The 22166-nt window shown below is 46.0% G+C and overlaps 1 protein-coding gene across 6 annotated transcripts in view; it reads left to right on the plus strand.

Annotated features, from left to right (window-relative positions):
• TACC2 (transforming acidic coiled-coil containing protein 2) overlaps positions 1–22166 on the plus strand; it is a 127989-nt gene that overhangs the window by 17401 nt on the left and 88422 nt on the right. For 2 of the 6 annotated variants that reach the window (XM_034062643.1, XM_034062644.1), the window contains exon 1: positions 10853–12631. The exons of 2 other annotated variants lie outside the window; for them this stretch is intronic. In XM_034062643.1, the coding sequence (XP_033918534.1) occupies positions 10950–12631 (1682 nt within the window). In that variant the 5' untranslated portion in view covers positions 10853–10949. Of the gene's footprint in view, positions 1–7072; positions 12632–22166 lie in introns of those variants that run through there. 2 more of the 6 variants (XM_034062642.1, XM_034062645.1) reach the window with 2 other exon arrangements.

A 22166-nucleotide genomic window follows, 5' to 3' on the forward strand; every position in this document is an offset into this window, starting at 1 on the left:
CTTGTGTCTTCGTATGGGTGAACCTTTGTATCTTCATTCAGTGAAAATGGGCACTGTGAGGAACAGAACAACATGACCACACCATGGCTTTTAACACAACAAGGAATAGCCTGTCCTACTGGCGGAGTCCCCTTTGAGAACACAGAAACCTACTAAATGTGTGCTAAACTTATAGTGTGTACTAAACTTACAAGCAAGATCCCTTCTTTTGTTTGTTTGGTGACTTTGGTGCAGCAGAATTTAACCCTCAAATTATTGATTCCATGCTATTCTTTTCCAAAACCATCTATTCCTCATAAAGAATATTGTGGAATTTAGCATAATGCAGGACTCAGAACAGCAGCTTTCCAAAATAGTTACTCTCTAATCTCCAAGTAGCAAGCATCTCTCTTCTTCCCACTGTAGTGATGGTAGAGATAACCGGTTAATAGAGTCTGATCTGAAGCCAGATGCTGTCTGACAAGGAACTGGGCCAGATAACTTTCTCTGTGTGGGTCTGGAGTTTAGCAGAGGCACAAGTCCAAGATCCAGCTATAAGCAGGTGTAGGAGCAGTAAGCACGAACTGAAAGACAACAGACACTGGAGCTGAGGTGTGGGGTGTGATGGTTTACATCAGCATCAGCAATACTTGCATGGAAGTATGCAAGTATCCCACTTGCCTTTTGGAAGACTGTATTGACTGAAGAAGTAGTTACACGCTGATGTGGTTTGAAACAATGGGACTGTGTGCATCTGTCACCCACCCAGCACATTACACTGCCCAGGCTGATGTTAGAATGGGCCAGTGTAGTAACAGAGACTGTGGGGTGGGGTCTCTTATCTTGAGGTTTGAGTATCTGTGGTTTGGCTGCAGCAAGTGCAGTCTTGCTTTAGCATTTATGCATTTTTGTATTAGCACAGTCAGTTTTAGATGTGGAGCTGTTGGAGCGAGGCCAGAGGAGGCCATGGAGCTGCTGTGAGGGCTGGAGCAGCTCTGCTCTGGAGCCAGGCTGAGAGAGCTGGGCTGGGGCAGCCTGGACAAGAGAAGGCTCCTGAAGGGGAGACCTGAGAGCAGCTCCAGTGCCTAAAGGGGCTGCAGGAAAGCTGGAGAGGGGCTTAGGACAAGGGCCTGTAGGGACAGGCCAAGGGGAATGGCTTGAACCTGCCGGAACAGGGGAGACTGAGCTGAGCTCTTAGGCAGAAGCTGTTCCCTGTGAGGGTGCTGAGGCGCTGGCACAGGGTGCCCAGAGAAGCTGTGGCTGCCCCATCCCTGGCAGTGTTCAAGGCCAGGTTGGACACAGGGGCTTGGAGCAGCTGCTCCAGTGGAAGGGGTCCCTGCCTGTGGCAGGGGTTGGAACTGGGTGAGCTTTAAGTTCCCTTCCAACACAAACCAGGCTGGGATTCTGGGATTCTATAATGTCCTATGACTAATTTGTCTTCTTTTTTTTTTAATGCATTGCTCAAAAATGGCTTTTCTTAATTGTTTTTCAAAACATGAGTACTGAGAACACTTCAACCCGGGTTGTAGCTGACTAAAACAGCTTTACACTTCCCCATGCAAAATCATGACTTGCGTGAGAGGAATGTTACATGGGTGAGTCAGCTCAAAGAGATTCATCAGATTCCTGTTCCAGGAAACCTATTAGATGGACAGGAGCTCAGGCAATTACCCTTTATTTAGCCTTACTCCTGAAGCTGCTGGCACACGTCTGCTTTGGGTGGCTTCTATCTCATATCCTGCCAAAATAGAAACAAAGACAATAAACGGAAAATCTTTGAAGTTCCCTATTTCAGGCTGTTTATTTTTAACTCCCTCCCTTATGCTTCTTTGAATGTGCCTTTTCCACCCTGATGTGAACTCTTACAGTCTTAAGGGCATATGACCCATCATTAGGATGGAGCATCTCTGTGTGGAAAACTACCATGATTGCTTTCTTCCGGTCTTCTGGGTGGCTGCTTCCACCCTCCACAGATTCCCAGCAATGGTTTCGGTCACTTTTATGTTCTTATATTTTAGAATTTAAAATATCTGTGATTTTTATTGTAAAACACTCTGTTTCAGTCCATTTTTTACCTGTTTTTACCTCATTGCTCCTTCAGGCTGACAAGTAACACCATCAACAGTTACTCTATCTGCCAACTTCCCATATGAAACAAAGTGCTGAAGAAGTGATACAGTCAGCAAGGCTTTGCATGGTGTCTGCATGGGATGTAACCATCCCTTATACTGGGGCACATAGAGGAAAAATGGGGAATTCATAGCTGGACAACTCTACCCCAGAGGGGCTTTTCCAGCAGGTTTGGGAAGAAGCAGTATAAAAGTAGTCCAGGGAATAAGCACTGTTCTTGGATGGATTTGGCTGTTCTCCCATCCGGAATGCTGCGTTTAGATCCTGTGGGACCCACAGAACCACTGCAGAATGACAAGCAGAAGCTGCCCCACATCCTGTGGGACCGTCCATTCAGTGCTGTGCTTCCTGCTGACTGTCCGGATATCTTAGATGGAGACCAGGAGGCGGCTGTGGAGCTGGAACTGAAGATTAGTGGCTGTGGGGTTGGAACTAGATGATGTTAAGGTCCTTTCCAACCCAAACCGTTCTATGACCCTATGATGGGCCCACGTTTGCTTGCTGCAGCAGTAGTTCAGCTTTGCTTTCTTAGCATCACAATCATTCAGTTGGGTCATGCTTAAAATACTGCAGGCCCTGCATTTTGTATGGAACAAGGAGGTGAAAAGTGGCTGGGGGTGGGGGGAGAAGGGAAAGGCACTTCCCAGGAGGATCATATGGATCATTATTCCTGCTTCACTTTTTCCTGAAAGCTTAGATGTACAGGAGGGTGGGGGAAGCTGGCTGCTGTTAGCAGCCCTTTAGCCATGATGGATTTCTCATGTGGTTGTTTACACTGAAGAGTTCAAATAGCGACTTGCTCTGCCTCTGAAACTCTGACTTCTTCCTTATTGTTGTTAAAGGGAATGTGGAAGTGATTTCCATGCTCCTCATTAACTTGCAGTACGTCTTAGGGACAGATTAAAACACAGGGTTCTTTAACTGAAGCCCTCTAATACAGTGTGTCCAAACGTGTAAACTCCAACTGTAAGCACTGATCTCTCATGTGTCAGGGGAAGCAGAGCAGGAACATTTGAGAAGCAGCTGTACATGTGCCATAGCCACAGAGCTGCCTGTGCATTGGTGCCCTTTGGTGCTTTCTAAATGCATCCTCAGATTTCAGGCTCTTACACTCCTGGGAATACAGTCACTCAGGCTCTGAGTTACATCAGTGTGGATGGCAACCGTATGTGACCGCTGGGTTTCACAGGCTTCAGCACTGGTGCTTTCCCCTCCCAAGTGTGACTGGGTTGAAAGGCTGCCTGTCCTTTCAACAACTGCTGTGTGGTTTAGAGGGAAGCAGAGGCATAAGAAAGGGAAAAACCTAAATTATCTATGGTTTTCTGTTGTTAGATCAACATTTCTTGCTGTTTATCAAATAGATGTAATGTATTTGAGCATCCCTACCCCTCCACAGCCCCTCTCAGATAGTAAATGCCAGAAAGCTTTGCTACCTTCTGCTGCTTTTGTCTCCTGTCCCCTTATTTTCTGTCGTGGATTGCAAAACAGAGCAATGTGATTTCAAGTGTTACTGGCTGCTAGACTGGGTATTGCTCTTAATCGGTTAGGATTTATTTATGGGAGATGCCCTATAAGTCATCGGTTTCTTAACACCCTTCACACCCTAAACGCAAACCAGGCTGTCCTGATAAACACCTTAGTGACTGGGAAGTACTCTCAGACTGTTTGAGGTTAATTCAGACTTGCCACAGTGTGTTGTGAAGGTGGAAGAGGTTAACTGTGGGTATTAAAAATTCATTATAACATTTGCAATGTGCTTCTACAGAAGCAATTTCTCAGTAATTATTCATTCAAAACAAATGGTTTTGGCATATTAGGCTTTAAGTCATTGTTATTTGGTGTTGTAAGTGGAAGGCTAGCATTCATATGGCTAGGGCCTTGAACCTCCAAATGCTTAATTGTGTGCTTAAGCTCTAAGACAAGGGAAAAGTTCCCTTTGAGAACACTTGAGAGCAGTGGAACACCTGCATGTTTCAGTTACACTCGCACCTAGGTCTTTGTGTGTCTGCTTTTCCTTTTGTTTTAAACATATCATCACTATAAGCAGTAATTATTCCTGGCAAAATGACTCTTTCTGCCCTAAGCTGCACGTAAGTTATGAGAAACTCTGATGTTCTTTCATGCTTTGCTGTTTGCATGGTTTGTTTTAAATATGGAGGAATTTTACCCTCAATAATCTCAGACTCATTCAGATTACAAGCAAAAGGGATCAAGTAACCACAAAATAGAGCATGTTTTATTGTTCTGTGTTTAGAAAAGCAGAACTTTTAGGGTCACACCTTTATATTGCTCATATTGAATGGGTTGTCTGAAAACACATGCTCCCTGCAGGTAACTATTGATTGCTGCTATATTTTCATGTAGATTGGGATTTACTCAGGGGAATTATCTCCAGCATGTGGTGTCCTTTCCCTGTAGTTTTATTCCCTTTAAAATACAGTGGAGGATAATGGAACTCAGTGTGACCTTGGGAGGTCATCTACTCCATCCTTCTGCCCTAAAGCAGGATCAATGTGCTTAAGCCATTCCCAACAGATGCTGGTCTAACCTCAGCAGTGTCTTGAGACAGAAAAGCAAGATTACAAACAAATGGAAAGGAAAATGCAGGATATGTCCCTTATGTAGTTTTCTGTGTTACCTACAGCAGAAGGAGATACCCAAACAGGTCAGTCTGGACGTATCTTATTATGAATGAAAACTCAAATCTTTCAATTCTATATTCTGTCCTGAATAAAACATTGAAGCAAGCTCCAGTAGCATGGATAATGAATATGTACTACTTCATGCTGAAAGCAATATGTTAAGTTGCTGTCCCAGCACTGTCACTTTAATTCTATTCAACATACATTCATTACAAAGTTGTCCCAATTCCTTCATCGACTCCTGAGTAAAATGAATCAGTTTTCAGCATTATCCACCCCCAGAAAAAGTTATTCAGTTAATCCATAATGCTGAATAGTTCCTAGGATTGTCACCAGCCATTGAACCTCCTAAGTCACAGGTTTACTACTCTGACTCTTCACAATGTTGCTACCAGAATGGCAATAGATAGAGGACCTTAAAGCTCATCCAGCTCCAACCCTCACACCACAGGCAGGGACACCTTCCACTGGAGCAGCTGCTCCAAGCCCCTGTGTCCAACCTGGCCTTGAACACTGCCAGGGATGGGGCAGCCACAGCTTCTCTGGGCACCCTGTGCCAGCGCCTCAGCACCCTCACAGGGAACAGCTTCTGCCTAAGAGCTCAGCTCAGTCTCCCCTGTTCTGTCAGGTTCAAGCCATTCCCCTTGGCCTGTCCCTACAGGCCCTTGTCCAGCTTTCCTGCAGCCCCTTTAGGCACTGGAAGCTGCTCTAAATTCTCCCCTGAGATACGCATACATACAATATGGAAAAGTTACATTATTAATTGCATGTTATGGGTATTTCACCTTAGATTTGATGCTTATCCTTAACATAGGCAAATTTCAATAGCTCTTTAAAGATTAGTTTATTTTCCACTGCAGTGACTCTGCTGAAGTGTTTTAGGATCTAGGATAGGTTCAAGGTGCATTTTACATTCATAAAGAAATTCTTTATTGCTTTGGGCAGTCCTCAATATAAAGAGGGGTTCTGACCCTCCTGGAAGTGTATTCTGTGTGCTGTAGCACAGCGCCAGAGCATGGGGCTCTGGTCCTGCCTCAACAGTCACTGAAGGGTTAAACACCGAACTGACATGAGAGCCAGTCACTAACTCACTTCGCCTCTAGCAAGTATTTTGTGTATAAAACTTGAGCAGAGAAAGGGAGAAAAGCTTCACAGATTTCTGGAGATGACTTAAAACCCAATCTATGCTTCCTGAAGGTGTTTTAAGCATCTTTGATAGCTCCAGTTTGTAGGGTACTTTGTGTATCTGAAACACAGGTTGTTCCTGCTAAGCTGTGGCAAAGCTCCAGTGATAATGATGATGAACCACCTCTCCCTGTGCAGCTGTGGAGTAGAGTGTGCTGCCATCCCAATGACCTGCAGGCATTTGGCAGTGTCTTGTCTATGTGTCTTGCTTTGGTTGGTTGGGGGGTGTATGTGGGGGAGATTTATTACCTCAAGTAAATGATGCTCCGTGCTCCTAGGTGCAATTCTACACCAGTTTTGAGTTGATATTTCACTCCATGTTCACTAAGGTGGTGAAAACATGCCCAGGCTTCCCAGGGGAGGTGAGGGAGAGAAAAAGGGTAACCTATTTCATCACCTCCAAACCTTGGTGTCCATACAGTGCACTTGGAAAACATTAAATAACTTCTCCTTCCTGCAGTTAGTGAACCCCCATCATCTTTGCTGCTGGTTTTTCCCCTCTCTTATCTTTAATGGGGTGGGGAGGGAGATCACACAAACAGCTATAGCTTATATGCACTGCAATCAAAGCCTGCAATAAAATGACCTCATAGGGTGTGTATCATTGTATGGCAATGTCTTCAGTTGGCAGGGTGAGAATTTCGACCTCTCAACTGTGCTCATTAGTTGGAGAAGACAGTCAACAGATGGGCCCTAATCTGCTACACAATAAAAGTGGAGCCCAATAGCAGCAGTTACTGTGGGTTGTACGGCCTTCACCTTTGCATAAAGCAGTTTCATGAAGGCAAACTATATAAACCTTTCTTTGAGGTACTGGTGTTTTTTCCAGCCTTTTCTCCACATAGCCCCCTTACTCTGTTAGATGCGTGTCCCCTCTCCCTTCACTTAACTAAGAGTTTGGGATGGTTGAAATGCATGCCATGAGCATCGTCGATTTGGGACATATTTTCCAGTGTATGAGCATTTAAATCACTGTAATGTGTGTCTGATGGTTTAGCTCCTGCAAGCAGATTATCAGCTTCTCAGTGCATGTACTGCATGGCTTTGAAACATCAATGGCACAGACTGTTCTTATTCTTTGCTTCATAGTCCTTGCTCCTTTATTGACATGAAACAAACATTTCCATTGTTGGCAGCATCAGTAACGAAGGCATCATTAGCTACGGTGCTGAAGACCTAAGCAACCCAAATCCAAGTGTGGTGTCTTCAGAGGTGACGGGAGAGAACACTGCCTCGCAAGAGCATAGAGGACAAACAGACTCTCAGTGCTTAAAGCAGGCTGCAGGAGCAAGGGAGAGAAGTCTGCCTGTCTCAGTGCCTTTCACAGGTGCAGAAGAAAGTGCCACAACACATCTTACAAGCAGCAATGATAAGTTACCAACCTCAACCTGCAATGAAGCAGTGCCATCACCAGGCCCAGTCAGTGACAAAGAAGAGGGGATAGCACCTTCCAAATCCATGGGCCCTAAATGTGACACTATTGCTGCTTGCATGGAAAACAGTGAGAATGACCCCAGCAAGCCAAGCCTGGAGTCCAGCCCTCCTGCAGCAACCATAGCAATGCAAGGAGCCTCACAAATGAGTCTGAGTGAATTAAGAGGGCTCTGTCAGAGCGAGCAGCTGGGTGGCAGGAGGGACCCGCATGTCAGCACGTGTCCCCAGGGTACAGAAGCAGGGGATTATATCCCTGCTCAGGAGGCCAAGCAGGAGAGAGGAGGTTTGGAAGCAGGTCAGCCGCAGGCTGTAATGCAGCAAGGTAGACAGAACCCAGATGGTGGGGAGGGTCTGCTAATGAAAGAAGAAACCTTAATCCTAAATGATCCAGCAACAGGAGGCTCAGACAGTGAAAAATGTGGAGCAATTGTGAATGCTCAAGGCTTCAGCGGCATCAGTGAAGTCTGTAATCTACAGATAGGGGCTGAAAGCACAGCTAAAGAGAACGAGGCAAATCCAGTTCTGTCTGCAAGCAAAGGGGAGCAATCAGAAGCCTGTACTTTCATGTCAGAGTTGTCTCCTAACCCTCTCCTCCTGGTACCAAACCCTGAAGGGCCTTCGAGGGAATATGTGCCTGGAAATGACTCTCAAGATGCAGCGAGGAGCGAAGTGGTGAAAACATCCTCTGACAAAAACAAACCCACTTGTCAGAGAGAGCTTCAAAAGGAGGACGAGCTTGTTAGTGCCAAGCATTCCATTCTGCCTTTATCATTTCAGCGAGAGGGAGAACAAAACTCAGCCATCACAACAGAAAGCCCAAAAGATGAAGCCAGGAGCAATGAAATTATGAAAGCTGAGGCTGTGTCTGGAGAAAGCACCACTCTTTCTGAACTAGAACTTGTTATCAATCCCACTGCGGATAATTCCCTGGTAGATAAAAGGTTATTGCTGGAAGAATATGCATTAAGCTCTTCTTTGAGCAGATCCACAGAGCTGAATCAAAAGGAAACCAAGGCGAGTGTAAGAGGAGAGAGAGATGAAATCACAACAGATGTGACAGAGGGCGATGTATTACCTGAGGGGTTGAGTGGGACACAAAGACAACTGTTGAACCCTGTTCATAGCCACCACCAGGACATGGAAAATACCCTGTTGGGACACAATCCTCAAGTATTGGGTCTTTGTGGAAAGACTTCAGCAGGTGACCCAGGGGAGGAAGCTGAGGCAAAGCCTCTGAATTTAGGCTTTAAATCACCCAATGACAATTCACAGTCCCTTGGTTGTGAACCTGAACAACAAGTGAGTAAAGGGAAAACAGATGCCACAAACCCGGAGAATAAGCCTGTGGCTTCCCCACAGTTTCCAAGGCAGGAATGCCCACTGGGGTTTGATTGCTTTAACACTGAGGCAGAAGGCAAAACTTCAGGCCAGCCAGGCAGTAATGGGACTGACAAAGTTTGTTTAGCCAGTGTACACAGCTCACTGCCCCTCCACTCTGAGAACAATCATGTCGAGCAGAGTAAGCAGGATGAGCCCTGGGAAAAGGCTCTTGCTGGAGAAACTGTGTTGGAATCTGACTCCAAATCAAAACCCAAGCTCCAGGGCTTAAATGAGTTGGCAGGGCCTGGGGATCTCATGGCTCTACAAGCCAAGGAGAGCTCATGGGTTTCAGACAGCAGAGAACACAACAGTCACATCACGGCAGTGCCTTGCAGTGATTCAGAGCAGGGACCTGCAGCTGCACAGTGCGCTGCTGTGGGTGGTAATGAAAATGAGGGCATTCAACAAGAGAAGCACCAAGCTGGGGGGGAAGGCTTTGTGGAGGACAAAGATTTGGCACTGAAAGGGAAATGCAAATCGGATGTGCTGATGCCAGCTCAGCTGGAGCAAGTGGCTTGTTCAAGAGCCACCCAAGCTGATGTTGGCACTTCAGAACTAGCTCCTCACATGGAGGAAGAGGGTGACAGCCGTGTCAGTGATAACTGCTGTCCCTCAGAGGGTGGCACATGTGGCTCTTTGGAGGCCTTGGAGTGCAGTGCTGCAGAATTGCAGGACAATGCAGATGTTCCAAGCGCTCTTCCCCATGCAGAACAAATGGAGAGGTCAGTGCCTGCTGCTGGGGACAGGGGCTGGATTTCAACCACAGGGCTCGAACAACAGCAGCCCCAAAGCAGTCTGACAACTGTCACAAGAGCAGATGATCAGGAGCACAAAGAAAGGGCAGTAAAACCTGAACGGCCATTAGACATTCATAATCCCAGTAGCATACCAGAAACACCTCTAGACGATTCAAACCACCTTAATAAAGAACCACCTGTGTTAGATCCAGCAACTCCGGACACAGCAACAGAAAAGGACAAGGATAACAGCAGTGCTGTGGTGTCGGAGATGTGTGAACACGGGCAAAGTATTTGTGGTGTGACCATGCTTAATTTGCAAGATTGCAATGAGCAAAACAAAACTGATCTCAAGGCAGGAGAAAACTGCTGCAGTCAGCACAGCTCCAACGAGCCCGAGCAGGGTAATCGTTCTTTGATCTCAGCTTGTCAGCATGAAGCAGCATGTCAGGGCGATACATCTGCTAAAGGATCTGACAAGAGTGAACAGCCAGGCTGCATAGAGGATAATAGTGGTGAAAGCCATGCTGCTGCTGCTGCTATAAAGGCTCTTCCAGGGACAGGGAATGCAGCAAGTGCCACTAACACGTCACAGGCTTTGCCAAGTGATATGGAACTAACGCATACTTCTGATAATCCCGGGAAAAATGATCCTCAAATATCTCATACAGAAACTCAAGGGAAAATGCCATTAATGGCAAAGAACTCCGAAAAGACTCTTACTGGTGATGGGGGAGTCATCCAGTGTGATGGAAACATGGAGGAAAGTGCTGCTGCCACAGAAACAAGCAATGTGAAGGGTGATACAAGAGAAGGGGCACAGGGATGTCCTTCACCATTGCAGGCACACAGGGAAGCAATTCCCACTGATATGTTGTATAAACCCAGCTGCCTTCAAAAGACAGCAGAGGAGCCTGGTTCTTGTCAAGCAGATTTTACAGCCCTCTCTGCACTTGGCCATCCTGAACAGCAACCTGGAAACCATACAGCCAGTGGTACCGGGGGGGAAGCACTGAATAATGAGCTGGAAGTTGTAGCATGCCAAAATGCCTTCGAAGGGAACTCTGATCTGGAGACTGATGCAGGTTCTCAGGTGTCTGTGCATGTAGGTCCCTCACCTAGTGTAGGCACAGCAAATCCAGACAGCTCTGAAGGGGGTAGATGTGCGCATGAAATAGATGCTCCAGACCGAGGTTTGCAGGGTGATGGAGACAGCAGCTCAGCCCTGCCAGAGACTGTAAATGTGGGGCAGAGGACGGCAAACTTATCACAGTTCAATTCTGAGAAGCTGAAGAAAGAAATCTCTGCAATTACATCCCCCCAAACAAGAAGTGAGGTAAACTTCAAAGCACAGCAAAGTGACAGTTCAGCAGAGCCTCTGCGCGCGCTCCCCGCTCTAGAAGGGAAGCTGCTGAGCCTTTCATCATCACAAGGAAGCCGTAATGAGGAAATTGCATCCAGTATGGGCGTAGATGACAAGCACGGTGAGATCTTAGAGAAACCTGGGAATGCAGAAGAAATGGAAGAGCTTTCAAAAGAGAATAATAACATAACTGGGGCAGAGCTCAGCGCTTCCGAGCAGGCTGCGGGGAGCTCTGGAAGGGAGCATGAGGCTCTGACTTGCAGCTCTCTGGACATCGGCTCCAGCTTCCCAGACTTCAGGCAGCACATCAGCCAGATATTTAAAAGCACCGTGCACAGCACGCTGAGTGCTGAGTTACCCCAACGGCTGCCTGAAAACCATGCAGGCTTCAAGCAGAGGCCAGTGGCCACGGATACAGGAGTGTGCGGTGCTGAGAACTGTGCAGGATCAAACAAGGTGGGCGAAGGAGCTCCCGAGGGCACCTCAGAAGCAGAGGGGCAAGAGCTGCCTTTAGCTCCTGAGGCTTCCTGCAGAGCTGGCAAAGAGAAACCTCTGCAACAGGGAAATGCAGTGACAGAGCTGCCAAGTCTCCAGGATGCTGAGGAAAACAAGCAGCCCGGTAGGTGTTTAGAAGTGGTCCCTGCATTGGATGGCACCACACCTGCTGAATGCCTTCTGGAATGTCAGCGAAAGCCAGAGCAAACCACTGAGCATCCAGAGAGCAGTGAGATGGAAGAAGAGGAAGGCGCGTGTGTGAGTGGTGCTGATCCCGAATCTCTAATAAGCTTAGGGATAAAGAAGCATGAACCAGCTTCATCTGGTGAGGCAGCAGCTGAGAACTTCCTTGTGTGTTCTGACAGTGAGCAACAACCCACTGGAGCTGTAACCTCGACAGGCGATGCACAGAAGAGGGACTCAGAAGATGCTGCTACCGCAGAGGGAAATAACTTTATTACAGAACCAGTTTCATCTGAAGAGGATGTAAATCTTCCTACTGAGCAGTGCCACAATCCTAAGGCAAATGAGCAGGAGCAAAGCGAGTACAGTGATGTGGATGTTGCCAAGAGCATCTCTAATATGGCAGCTTCAACACTTGTCCCGGGAGGATCTTATAATCATGACAAATTGCCAGGCAATTTTAATGCATCACCTGGGGGAAATCAGGAGACCCACGTTCACAGCAGTTTCGTGCATGATAGTAAGTCTCAGAATGATGTGCAGGTGATACAGGATGATCCAGAAAATAGGAAATGCTTGGAAACGTTGGAAAATCCACAAGATGCACAGCAAGGAGAGGAAGGGACCATGCATGGGTTAATAGATTACTTAAAAACCGAAGTAAGCCAGGATGATTGCTTGCAAACTGACTCTACTGTAGAGTCTAGCGATATAACTGAGGGAGATGTGAAAGAGAACAGTGACACGGTGCTAAGCACAACAAAGGCAGGTAACATAAAAACTGGAGACATCCCTGAAACAGGTACTGCAAGGATGTTAGTCACTGGTGAAGGTGACTTGGCTATAAACACGAGCATTGAAGAGCAGGACACAGACCTGTACAAAAATCACTCCCCAGCCACTCCTGGGATGGAGCAGAGTGAGGGTTCTGCACGCACAGATCTCACTGGTGCTGAAAATCAGCTGAGCAGGATGAATCCAGAAGATGAAAGCTCACTTCAGGATGCCACAAGAAAGCTATCCCCGCTTGCCTTAACTGAGCCTAAGAACCTTGACTTCACTGAACTGCAAGAAACCGCTGTGGCAGGATTACCTACTGAAAGGTATTTACTTTAAGTTACTATGTGGAATAGTTGGGGCTTGAGCAGGATGCAGTTTTCAAGGCAGATACCCATCATTGGGGTGGCAGAGGGGTCCTAAGGAGCACAATCCTTACCTGTTCCATCTGCTGGTCCAGATTCCTGCCCTTACCTGTGTGGCTTTGCTTACACTTCCCAGTGTTCCCATCTCATAGCCTTAAGTTAGGCAAACAAATAGCCCTTCCTAGCCTTAAGTCAGTAGGCTTTTGCCAAAGTTTTTGGTGACCCAGTTGAATGAGACCTGCAGCATTCACATGGTGCCTGGCAGTATTTAAACTCAAGCCTGCAGTACAACCTAATTACTCACACTGTTAGTTGTCTAGGCCTCCCTCTTATCCTCCCGTATAATATAATTGTATTGACAGCGCCTTTGATCCCTGTGTTATTCAGTGTTTCTAATGACATGGAGTTGTTTCAGATGTGAATTCTTCTGAGCAGGGATTTGTGGAGCCTATGAGTAATGGAGTGTTTATTTTCCAAACCTAGAAGTAACTGCTTTAATAAAGTTAAGGCCCTTTTGGGTGAGTTTTCACTTGGCTGTCTGCATTCCCAGCTGGATATGGAGTTAATTCAAAGCATTCTGATCTCAGAGCAGGTGATTCCCCTTTATCTAATCACAGCACTGCTGCCTCTGTAACCTCAGCAGCCTGCTTGCAGGCTGTCCCTCTCCTTGAAGCAGCCACAACTACTAAGGGACAACAGCAGAGAGAAAGGTGCAGTGAAACCTAAACTGTTCCAGACAGCCTCAGTGAATGGTATGTGCAGATGGAATCTATGTACCATCAAAAAACTGGATGATATTAGCTGAATAAGGAGGGAAATATCTCAGTGTTGCATTCCTTCAAGGTTCAAATGATAACACTGTTGTAAGTGAAAATACCTGAAGTGTTTCTGTTGTGAAAATGGGGGGGTTCTTCCTGTTCTGTGTCAGGGATGGAGACTGGATATGACCTACTTGTGTGAGCACAGTGTATATTAGAAGACTATTAGAAGTGTTGGGAGTCTGAACAGCTCTCTGACTTTCTCTTTAAGGATCTATCTATGGAACAACAAGGAAATTGAACCCTATTACTTCTCTCTAGCTCCTTTCTTTTTGTTTCCCTTTCTATGATGGGAAGCTTCACAGTGGGCAGATTTGAAATTGCCAAACAAATCCCTGGCCAGGCCTGGTTCAGAAGCCTTCAAGGACTACAGGGCAGTACGTGCCTATGTCTGCACTTGTGTTTTCTATCAGGGTGGGTATCATCCTTTATATAAATACCTGAGGCAAGCAGGGCAGGGCTCTTGAAACAGCTGCTGGCAATCCATGGAGTGGTTGCTTAATGCTTGCATATGCCTTAGGAATTCATTATCACCTGTTTTTGCAGTGTGAGGGTTTGTATCAACAGGCAGCTGCTCCTCTTGGTGTCACACACATACCCAGTGTGCATATACACGCAGGAGGTGCTGCAGGCAGAGCCAAGTGTGATTGCAACGCTGTAGATTTACACAGTGGGGACCCTCTGAGGTGCAGGGTAGTCTTTTGATCAGGCTTGTTTCTTAAAGGAATAGGTATTTGTAATACAAAAGAGCATTATATGTGATATTATATTAATTATATTATATTATATTTAAAACATAAAAGCATTAGTTGATCTGACTGCTTCATCTTCTTCAGTGGGTCCAACACACTGACCGGTCTGAGCTTAAAACTGGCTTTGTATAGTTGAATTTCAAGCTGTATTCCATACCCTGTGTATTCCAGTCACAACACTTGTTGCTGCAGAGTGGTTTTCAGTTGTTTATTGCCCTGTAATCCTTACAGACAATAAATTCTTATAGGCATGCAAAAAAGGTGCATGTTTCTGACAGGCAGTGGGGATTTGTGCCTGATGGAAAGAATTCCAGGGAGAATGAATCCTCCCCAGCTCTCAAAATAAATAGCAGTAAGAAGTAGATTCTGCTTAGAAGATGGAAATTGCATGTTCTGCATTATTTCAGCATTGTTTTCTACCCCCTCCAGTGCTTCTGTATAGCTTCATCTCTTGTGAGATCTTTCACATTGAATGGTGGGTGAGGGAGCAAAGCTGTGTGAGCTGACTCTAAATCCTTGTTAGGATTTCTTCCTGTAGAGGGAATAGGGGAATTTCTTTCCTTTGTGGCTATGCCATTGGGAGGATGGTGATCTTGTGATGAAGAGTAGATCCAAGAACTGTCTCTGGTCACTCCTGCCCCTGCATCCTTCAGGAGTGGGACAGTGGTCACTAATAAAAAGAGCCTTCTTGTCTGCAGGCAATGGAACAGCACCAATAATTTCCCTTTAATCTTCAGTGCAAATGACAATTACTTTTGGCAAGGAGGCTGTGCATTGAAAAGGAGTAAAAACTAACCCTTTCTTTGATGGTTCTGACATTTCTCTTTACTGGGTCCATGATTGAAAACCTGTGTTTGTGATGGCCACATATGGGCATCAAAATGTCATCCTTCCCACTTACTGTTGGGCATCCAGTTGCTCCCTTTTGCTTAGAAAGGAAGATAAGGACTTGATTCCTTTTCTCCTTTTGTAATGTCTACACAGATACATCTTCATTCTCTTATGGAGCGATGTACAGGGAGTCCTTATACTTTATGCCACTGAAATGTTCCTGTTTGCATCACGGCTATGGCAGGTATTGAATAGATCATGGTGCACAACTGGAAATGATGGCAGACTTTCAGGGATGGTTAGAGGTGGCATTGAGTTTCCTGATAACTCCCTGCAATTCATCCAACTGGTACCTGTGGAATGCCATTGTCTCTCAGGAAAAGTGCTGAGAGAGCTTTTTGAAGTGGAAACTGTGAAGTCATTCCCAGATGTGTATCTGTAAGGTTCATAGAACAGATTGCGTCATGCGCTGATTTGTTGGCTTGGCAAAAGGTTCAGGTAGTCAACAGGGCTTTGGGTGTTGCAGGGCTGCAGAGATGCTCATAGAGGTGACTTGGGCTGGGTGTGCTAGCGAGGGAAGGGCACAGGAGCCGTAAGCAAGCTGCAAGCAGTGACACTCACTCTGCAGTAAGGTGAGGTGCTCTGGAACCCTCAGCAGAAGGTGCTGTGCTCACTGTGCTAAGCAATATGCCCTTCACATGCCTCAAACGCAGGAGAGCACTGCACAGATTTGGCATTAGCAGAGCTCCTGGTGCTCCTGCGGAGCGAGCTGACCTGCTGGAGCTTATGCTGCAGAAGCAATTCTTGTTCCTGCCTGTCTGTAAATCAATACACAATGATGCAGTGCTGTCATAGCTGTACTAATGCAGGTGCTCATTCTTGTCCTGTGGTGCTTGAACCTTATTCCCTGCCTGTACCTTGACCTTCTCCTCACTATTTGAGTGGCACATAAACCTACCTGTACAGGGAGAGGAGGATGGCACTCAGCTGCTTGGGGGACACGTGTTTCCTAACAGTTTTGGCACCACAGGAAACATCAGGAGAGTCCTATCCCAGCTATAGCAGTGTATTGTAGGCACTCTCATTGAATCCTGGAATTGTTTGGGTTGAAGGGACCATACAGCTCATCCAGTTCCAACCCCTGCCACAGGCAGGGACACCTTCCACTGGAGCAGCTGCTCCAAGCCCCTTTGTCCAACCTGGCCTTGAGCACTACCAGGGATGGGGCAGCCACAGCTTCTCTGGGCACCCTGTGCCAGCGCCTCAGTACCCTCACTGGGAAGAGCTTCTGCCTAATGCACTAATGTGCTGTGCATAGGTCAGACAAGATCTCTTAACGTGAGTCCAGAAGTACTTTAGGATTTGCTTCATGCTTTGTTCTTGCCATCAGAAATTAGCCAGTTCAGTAAGTCAGAGAAGAATGTTCACTCCTTAGCAAATACTGACTCAGTCTTTTTGGTCTGTTAACAAACCCTGTATTAACTATTTTAACAGCCTTGCTGGATGAGGTATGGAATGTAGAACTGCTTTTCAGATCAATCAAGTGGGTTTTGGGCACTAAGGCTTTGTGTTGTTAACGTCTGAAAACGAGTGTGGAGGTAAAAGGAAACTTAACTAAACAGCGATTGTACAGCTTTATTTCCCTTTGTTTTAACTTCCAAATTAAATGAGGTGTGCAGCATCTCAGGATCACAAAACAAAGGGGAAAACAGCTGAAGGTGATTCATACATTAACAAAATGCATAAAATGCATCAGGCTATTTGTCCATCCTGCCATTCTCCCTTTGCAATTGAATTCTGTCTCCTTATTTCCCTCCCATCTTACTTGTCACTGCTGTCCTCAGTAGGTGCAAGTTAGTACAGTTGTGCTTTCGGAGACACAAGCAGTTCAGCCTGCAGCCCCTGACTACATTAACAGGATGGGGAGTTCAGTGGGAATTTTGTCTGTGTGAAGTCCGATGTTTTGTTACTTTTCTGCTCATGGAAGAGTAAATTGAGGAGTTTCACTCTTACCCAGCAGACATCTCACATTGCTTTCTAAGCAGTTAAAGGGAGTTTTATCACCTACTCTAAGGGCTACCATTGATCAAACTGATGCTGTTTTAAGCAGTGTCCAAGTGTAAGCTATTGATTAGTGTAAAGCAGCTATGGCTGCCCCATCCCTGGCAGTGCTCAAGGCCAGGTTGGGCACAGGGGCTTGGAGCAAGCTGCTCTATTGGAAGGTGTCCTTGCCCATGGCAGGGTTTGGGACTGGATGGGCTTTAAGGTCCCTTCCAACACAAACCAGTCTGGGATTCTATGATTCCATGATTTATAAAGTGCTGATTTGATAGTACACCCTGTTGTACTCAAAGCACGTGCCAACGAAAAAATAGGTCTGTGAAGGTCTGTGATACCATGCTGGTTACCTTCTAATTCTATTTACATATGCCTCTGCCATACAAAAGTACAGAATTTGGTCTGCCAAATTGCTGACACTTTTTGCTGTATTGAAAGCGTTCTGTAACACTCATGAGAACCGTAGCGAGAGGGAGGCATTGACATGGGTGGATGACACACGAGCTGCTGTTTCAACACATCCTTCTGTGTTTCTCAAGAAATTAAAGTTATTCAATCAAATACAGGCATTTGCTAAAGCAGTCCAGCATGGGGACTGTAACACTTTGTCCAGTATCTGGCCGGGCAGTTTAGCATCAATTTTTGCCTTCTTTTCTCATCAGGTTAAGAATTACTTTCAGATTACCTCTTTTTCTCTGCTCAGCTTTCCCCAGATGTATTTTTCAACCTCTCTTCTTCCAAATAAGCTGCCTATTCTCTTAAAATGGTTTTTGCATACCCTACAGATCCCTGTGTTTTCTCTGTCCCAGCTCTAACTTCTGGCCTCTGTCAAACTCAGATACCATGGACCTAGTTCCACTGTCCCTGTTTCTAATAGAATATGCAAAGCAGGATCAGCCCCAGCTTTGAACCCAGTGAGGGCAGCTCCGAGAACAGCAATTACAGACACAGGCGTGTTCTCCATGACTTGGATGTGGCTTCCTTCCAGTTCCTCTGTGTCCTGGCATGCTTGCATCGCACCAGTGCTGCTCCACAACAGACTCCTCTGGAAACACATCTGAGGAGCCAGAACTCTGTAGTATTTGTCCTCTGCGTTCTGTTTTCCTTCCTGCTGTCTTTTATGTTGGTGTCCTTAGAGCCTGACTTATCAGTATTGGTCCAGATCCATGGGAGACCACATGTGCATTGCCAATAACAAGTGGGGCTTATTTAGATATCTCCATTCCAATTGTTTTATGGATCTGTTCAGGCCTGTTTATCTCCACTCACCTTGACAGCTTAATTCTTATAGTAGATTCCCTTTGGCCTGTCAAAGCTCTGCCTCTCAGTTTGCATTAAGAGTAGAAATGTTAATTGCTCCAATGAATGGCTCAATTGTTCTGAATTCCAAGGTCCCTGTGACATGCTGAGTGTCACCATTCTGTTGTCAAGAACCATGATATGTTAATCTTGTTCTCCTTGCTGAAATGTCCTTAGGATCTCCTCCCAGACTAAGCATTTCCTGACCAACTCTTTGTTCACCCTTCCTCTTTGCTGTTTGGTACCAGCTCCATTTATCCATGGTCCTCAGTAAAATAACCAACTGTCCCAAAAGTGCCCTAGGACAAAGTTGTTCCCCATTTGATTTCACTCATTTACTTTCTTCACCTCTTGGTACATTCCTTTCTAACAGCTGTGTGAGAGAAGGCTACAGCCACAGCCTACCCTTAAAAGTCAGTAAATGCTGGGCTCAAATCTCAGCTCCAGAGCAGTGATATCAGCAAAGAATTTGGACCCGAGCCTCTAACACATCAGCTAGGGAGAATGCTGTGATCTTATTGCACCCAGACCTTGCTACAAGCACTGTGCTCCCAGTTATCCAGCTTTGCTTAAACAAGAGGGGTGTCTTGTTGTTTCACCCGATAAATCCAATTAGGAAAACAGGCTGCAGGTAGACAAGTAGGATTTAAATGATTCATTGGCCTGAACTACCTGGTGTTTTCTGAACCTGCACAGTTTGGCTTCTCTTTGTACCGGATGCTCTGAAAAACACTTGCTTCGTGAGACTGAACCTCATCAAGCTGCTCTTGATACTTTTCCAGCCTGTTTTTCCTAGCTCTTTTGGCTAACGAAACACAAACAGTGTAATCAATAAAGCCTTCTTTTCTTATTTGAGGCACTTGAGAGCTTATGTAAAATCTCTGGAATTTGTTAGCATGATAACATTGTTATGCTCTCCTTGCTGATAGAAATATCAAAGCCAGCTAAGAATAACTCTGCAGCAGACAGAGATTTGTTTCCTGGAATGAATGCAGAAAAAAGCATGTATGCATTGCATATAGGTTCTGACAACTAAGGGGAAAAAATGAGCTGTCATAGAAACAAATGGACACTTCAAACGCCATTCTCCCCTTCTCAACAATGGCATTTAATGAGTCAAAATGCAGTGAGTTTTGCTGAACATTTAAATAGCTCCAAGATTTTAAACATAATCTCTTTTGTTCTTATTCTGAATGCTGTGATGGTGCATGAAACTTGTGTTGCACGCAGCATTTTCCAATTGCTATTCTTCTGCTAGGTGCTCCACATAAACTTGGTTTGCTTGGGAAGTTACCACTGGATTCATGAGGCTTTAAGGCTAGCCTGGGGTTTCCTAAAAATCAATCCTCCTCATTTGGAGATGCACAAAATGGCACTTTCTCATCACTTCGGTCCTCCATAACATAATGGGTTAACATTAAACTTTCCCATTTTCCAAAGCTGAAGGTAAAGTTCTGCTTGGGAAGTTACAGAGACAGCCATCCCAAAACTTGGCAAGCCATCCCTTGCCAATAAAGCTCACTGGGAAGCACACAACCTAATATTCAACCACCACAAATGATGGCTGTGGGCAATTTGTCTGTGGAAAGCAGTGGAAATCTGACGTTCAGGTGTTTGTTACAGCAGCAGCTTGGATACCCCAGCCAGGCTGCTCTGCAGCTAACCGGGTCTGTGGTTTTGCAGTGTCTGACTGGGAACCTCTGATTAGGAAATGCAAAAGAGAAACTCCTCTTTAATTGTAACCAGACTGAAGTCTATGGATATGGTTCTCTTTGTTTGCAATGGCCTGAAAGTGGGCACTAAGTTTTCACAAAGAACAATTTAAACACACACACACATATCTTAAAGATTAGGCACATGATGCAGCTTTACGGCTCAGAACAAGTATAGGCATTGCTGGTTCGCCCCCTTTCTTGCAAGTGTAGTGCAAATACTGTAGCATTTGTATTTGCTTATAGACTAGTCATAATCTCTGTTTAAGAGCTGGAGAAGAGTGAGCCTTGTTTTCATGCTTACAAGGACAAGCTTGGCAATCTGGTCTGAGTTCATCCTGTATTCTCAGAAAGCAATGCAAATATGAATGAAAAACTGTGTGAGTTTTTGCTTTTCACATGTATTTAATGTAACATTCTTTCCAAGCCAATTTCATGGGGTTTTCATAGGTTTGTTTGAGGGCAGAGTCATTTCCTCCCTTCCAGATGCTTTGGTTTGGCAAAAGTGACATGATTGATAGGGAAAACCCCCAGACTGAACTCCCAGGCATTGGGCAGAGTTGGTCACCTCTGGCACTCCAGTGTCCATCAGAAGCTTTCACCCACAGTGTTAAAGCACCCAGACTGTGGAGCACAGCCTGAATGATGGTGTCTGCCTTAGCATCTGATGACTGTGAGGGTGCTGAGGCACTGGCACAGGGTGCCCAGAGAAGCTGTGGCTGCCCCATCCCTGGCAGTGCTCAAGGCCAGGTTGGACACAGGGGCTTGGAGCAGCTGCTCCAGTGGAAGGGGTCCCTGCCCATGGCAGGGGTTGGAGCTGGGTGAGCTTTAAGGTCCCTTCCAACCCAAAGCATTATAGGATTCTATGGACATTTCTCAAGCCATTGTCCATATTTCTGAAAACTGAGCCTCAAAGGATGTCTTGGAATCCAGCACTTCTGGATGTACTCTACCCAAGTGCCTTTTGTCTCTCTGCAATTCAAATTCCCATTTTCCTGAGTACAGGGTAGAAGTATTGCATGCCCGAGGAGAATGTCCATGTGTTGGTCTGCAGTTAGGAGCTGCCTCCCAGCAGCATGTGCCTATGTAATGTCAGGCAACTGCAGTGTCACTGCGGGAGCTTGTTGTACCTGTATCATGAACTACTTGGCATTGCCAAGGTAAAAAGATGATTATTTCTTGTAAGGTTTCCTCCACTTCTAAAATAACAACCAAACTTCTCACATATAGCTTGGTAAATGGACACGTGCATATGTAGAAAAGGAAGAGTGGGGATCTAGCAAAGAGAAAATCATAGAATCATAGAATAGTTAGGATTGGAAAGGACCTCAAGATCATCTAGTTCCAACCCCCCTGCCATGGGCAGAGACACCTCACACTAAACCATGGCACCCAAGGCTTCATCCAACCTGGTCTTGAACACTGCCAGGGATGAAATCCTTCACTCCAATGCAAAATCCTGGTGTTCTTGACAGACATTTGGGATCCACATTGAAATAACCCAACATTCCCCCCCTAGTATAAGCCATCCTGCTGCCTTCTGGCCTTTCCTTGAGGCTAACTGTTCCCTGGGAGCTAGGGAAGGGTTGTACTCCAGCAGAGCCATCATCCAGGATGTCTCCTGCCTCCCAGTCCTCATCATCATTCTCACTGCTCAGATCCAGCTCTGGAGAGCTCTTTTGCAATGCTTTCCTTTGGAGCTCTTTGATCTGGGGCTCCCAGACCTGGCACTGCAGGCTGCAGCCTCAGCGTCAGCCCCTGCCCTGTAATTGTCTCCCCAGCCTTGCTGGGAGGCTGCTTATCTCTGCTTTTCCTGTTGCTTTCCAGCTTGTTTTCCCTCGCCACCCCCAAGCCTTCTCCTAATGTAGATCAAGCACACCTCAGCACCGTGCTCTGGAGTTGCTGCCTATCAGTTTCCCTGTATTTAAACAGCAGAGGGCATTGGGAGGGAAGTGGGAATGCTTTTGTGGCAAAGGTGGGTTGAGATTGCTTAGCAGTAGGTGAAAGGGTCTTGGAACAGCAAGAG

The sequence above is a fragment of the Melopsittacus undulatus genome, chromosome 4 (assembly GCF_012275295.1).
Source record: "Melopsittacus undulatus isolate bMelUnd1 chromosome 4, bMelUnd1.mat.Z, whole genome shotgun sequence".
NCBI lineage: Eukaryota > Metazoa > Chordata > Aves > Psittaciformes > Psittaculidae > Melopsittacus > Melopsittacus undulatus.